The 2,620-nt window shown below is 33.3% G+C and overlaps 1 protein-coding gene across 1 annotated transcript in view; it reads left to right on the top strand.

Annotated features, from left to right (window-relative positions):
* Positions 1 to 2,620, top strand: part of LOC106464715 (synapsin-like) — a gene marked incomplete at its 5' end in the record, with an annotated part of 81,479 nt that overhangs the window by 72,711 nt on the left and 6,148 nt on the right. The window contains 2 exons of the mRNA XM_022392477.1: positions 276 to 481; positions 1,662 to 1,839. Of these exons, the coding sequence (XP_022248185.1) occupies positions 276 to 481; positions 1,662 to 1,839 (384 nt within the window). The remainder of the gene's footprint in view (positions 1 to 275; positions 482 to 1,661; positions 1,840 to 2,620) is intronic.

Genomic DNA, 2,620 nt, shown 5'->3' with positions numbered 1-2,620 from the left:
TTGTGCCCAATAATGCATAATTTCATTTGATAAACACGTTTAGATTGAATGGTAATTTATAATCAGTCACAAGAACGTCGAATCTGAATCACTTGAAAAAACACGGGGGTGCTTAACTTTTTTCCAGGTGTATATTAACTAACTATTCGTCATCTCGTTACGATTATCTGAATTTCAATCAGAGACTTACATTTATATACCTAACTGATTTATATTGAAACTCGAATCAGCATTAAATATATACATATATATATATATATTACCTTTTTTTCCAGTTAAGTGCATCCAAATTTCCTTGTGTGGTAAAGATCGGCCATGCACACGGTGGAATGGGAAAAATAAAAGTGGATAACCATATGGCTTTTCAAGATGTATCTAGTCTAGTAGCTGTTACCAAAAAGTACTGTGTAGTCGAACCTTATATCGATGCCAAATACGATATCCACATCCAGAAAATTGGAAATAATTACAAGGCCTACATGTGAGTATACCTTTGGAACACTGAAATTACCGTTCTTCTGAAGGCTTAACATACTTATATGGCTACAGTTATTTCACATTAATTGAGCTAATACTGAATAAGGCAATTCGGCTCTTACTTGTTACCCTAAAAGAAAAATTTGGTTTTAGTAAAATCCCGTTGTTTCCTTTCATTTTCTTGTAGAACTCCACACCTAGAAACCAATTTATATGGAAAAAAAAATCCACGATAATTGTTTTCCATATTTATTTCTTTTTTATGTTTTTTTAACGGATTTAGTTTTTTTATTTTCTATTAGAATGTATTTCGGACTTCATCGGGTTCATAGGCAGGTGAAGTTCATTATAAGTTGGAAAATGACACATTGACATATTCTGACGCATGAAAATGAACATTGTACTATCTCGAACTTAAAATGTATAACTAAGCAGTAAAATGTTCTTATTCATGAAAAATACCTAATTTTACATAGGAGAATATCTTGATTGAATTGTCCTTGCGGAGGCATGCTTACAAAAGAACTATAACTATATCTATTAGAACTATAACTGAAATGTATATTATACGGTCATGGTTAATATACTAGGTAGTAAAACACTTGAAAGATTTCCAAGTTAATGCAGTGAAAAAAGTGCTCGCTAGTTCTTTGACCTCTTCATCAGGATAGCGAAATAACGTATAGCACAGTTACTGTTTCACATTACTGTATCTAAAGACTGATATAGTCAAACTTATCTGTCAGAACTTTTGTTCAGGGAGCTGTTGAATAGTTGCTTAAGCAGATTCGATGTTTTATCGATGAACGTGTTCTGATAGTTATATGGACACAAAATTCTAGGAGAAAGTAGTAAAGTCTATACAATGTGTTGTAATTTAGTATAAATCTATGTGAAAGTGCTAATTAACTTGTATGTGTTCACCAGAAGAAAGTCAAGCTTTGGATACTGGAATTATTGTAATTTAACATAAATCTATGTGTGGGTGTTAATTAACTTGAATGTGTTCACCAGAAGAAAGTCAAGCTTTGGATACTGGAATTATTGTAATTTAACATAAATCTATGTGTGGGTGTTAATTAACTTGAATGTGTTCACCAGAAGAAAGTCCAGCTTTGGATACTGGAAATATTGTAATTTAACATAAATCTATGTGAGGGTGTTAATTTACTCTTATCAACCAGGAGAAAATCCATCTCTGGATGCTGGAAGGCCAACATTGGTTCCGCCATGTTGGAACAAGTTCAGATGACTGACCGCTACAAGCAGTGGGTAGACGAAGTGTCCGAGATGTTTGGTGGTCTAGACATTTGTGCTATAGAAGCCCTTCAGGGTAAAGATGGACGGGAATACATTTCTGAGGTGAGTAATCATTCGGAGAACGCTTTTTGTCTAGTCGATGGTCAGTTATGAAGTTGGTTCTTACGTAACTTATTCTTAGGCCTCACTTAGCTTGGATATTGTAATATAAATAATGAAATTTGTATCCCACCGTGGGCTTTTGAAACTCTCATCCAAACAATGACATTTAGCATAATTTGTAATTAAACAAAATATAACACTTTTTTTTTACTATATAAACCACTGGATGATTTCAATCGAGGGCGAAATGATTTTTTAAGAATTTATTGCTGACCACAACTAGGACAAATCAAACACAACTAGTACAAACATAAGTGGTTTATAAGTACGTATGTATTTGAGTCTATGCCTTTAACTTTGTACTCTAATTGAAACGAAAAGCGAACGTTATATTCAGCTTATCGTCAAGTGCGTTGTATCACATTTCTTGCAATATAACATATTCAGTGCTACTTTATAATAACAAAACCGTTACTTATACCTAACTGGGCCAGGCGTGTCCTACCGGTTAGTGTGTCGGGCTGCGTATCGGAGGGTTTAGGGTGTGAGACGTAATGTCGCTGAACGCGTATTTTTCAACACATTTCAGACAGAACAATGCCACAGCAGAATCAAAGATGGTTAGTTTACTTTAATCAAGTTTATTCAAACTTCTGGCTCACTAGGAGGAAAGAAAAAGTTTAAATGGTAGCATGAAAATGTTAAATATAAACGTTAATGTTAGGGGTAACAGGTTTATAAAAACAATATATATATATATATATATATATATATATATATA

Source organism: Limulus polyphemus, unplaced genomic scaffold, assembly GCF_000517525.1.
Source record: "Limulus polyphemus unplaced genomic scaffold, Limulus_polyphemus-2.1.2 Scaffold1725, whole genome shotgun sequence".
Classification (NCBI taxonomy): domain Eukaryota; kingdom Metazoa; phylum Arthropoda; class Merostomata; order Xiphosura; family Limulidae; genus Limulus; species Limulus polyphemus.
Note: the sequence above shows the minus strand (reverse complement) of the source record. Positions and strands in the feature narration are given on the sequence as shown.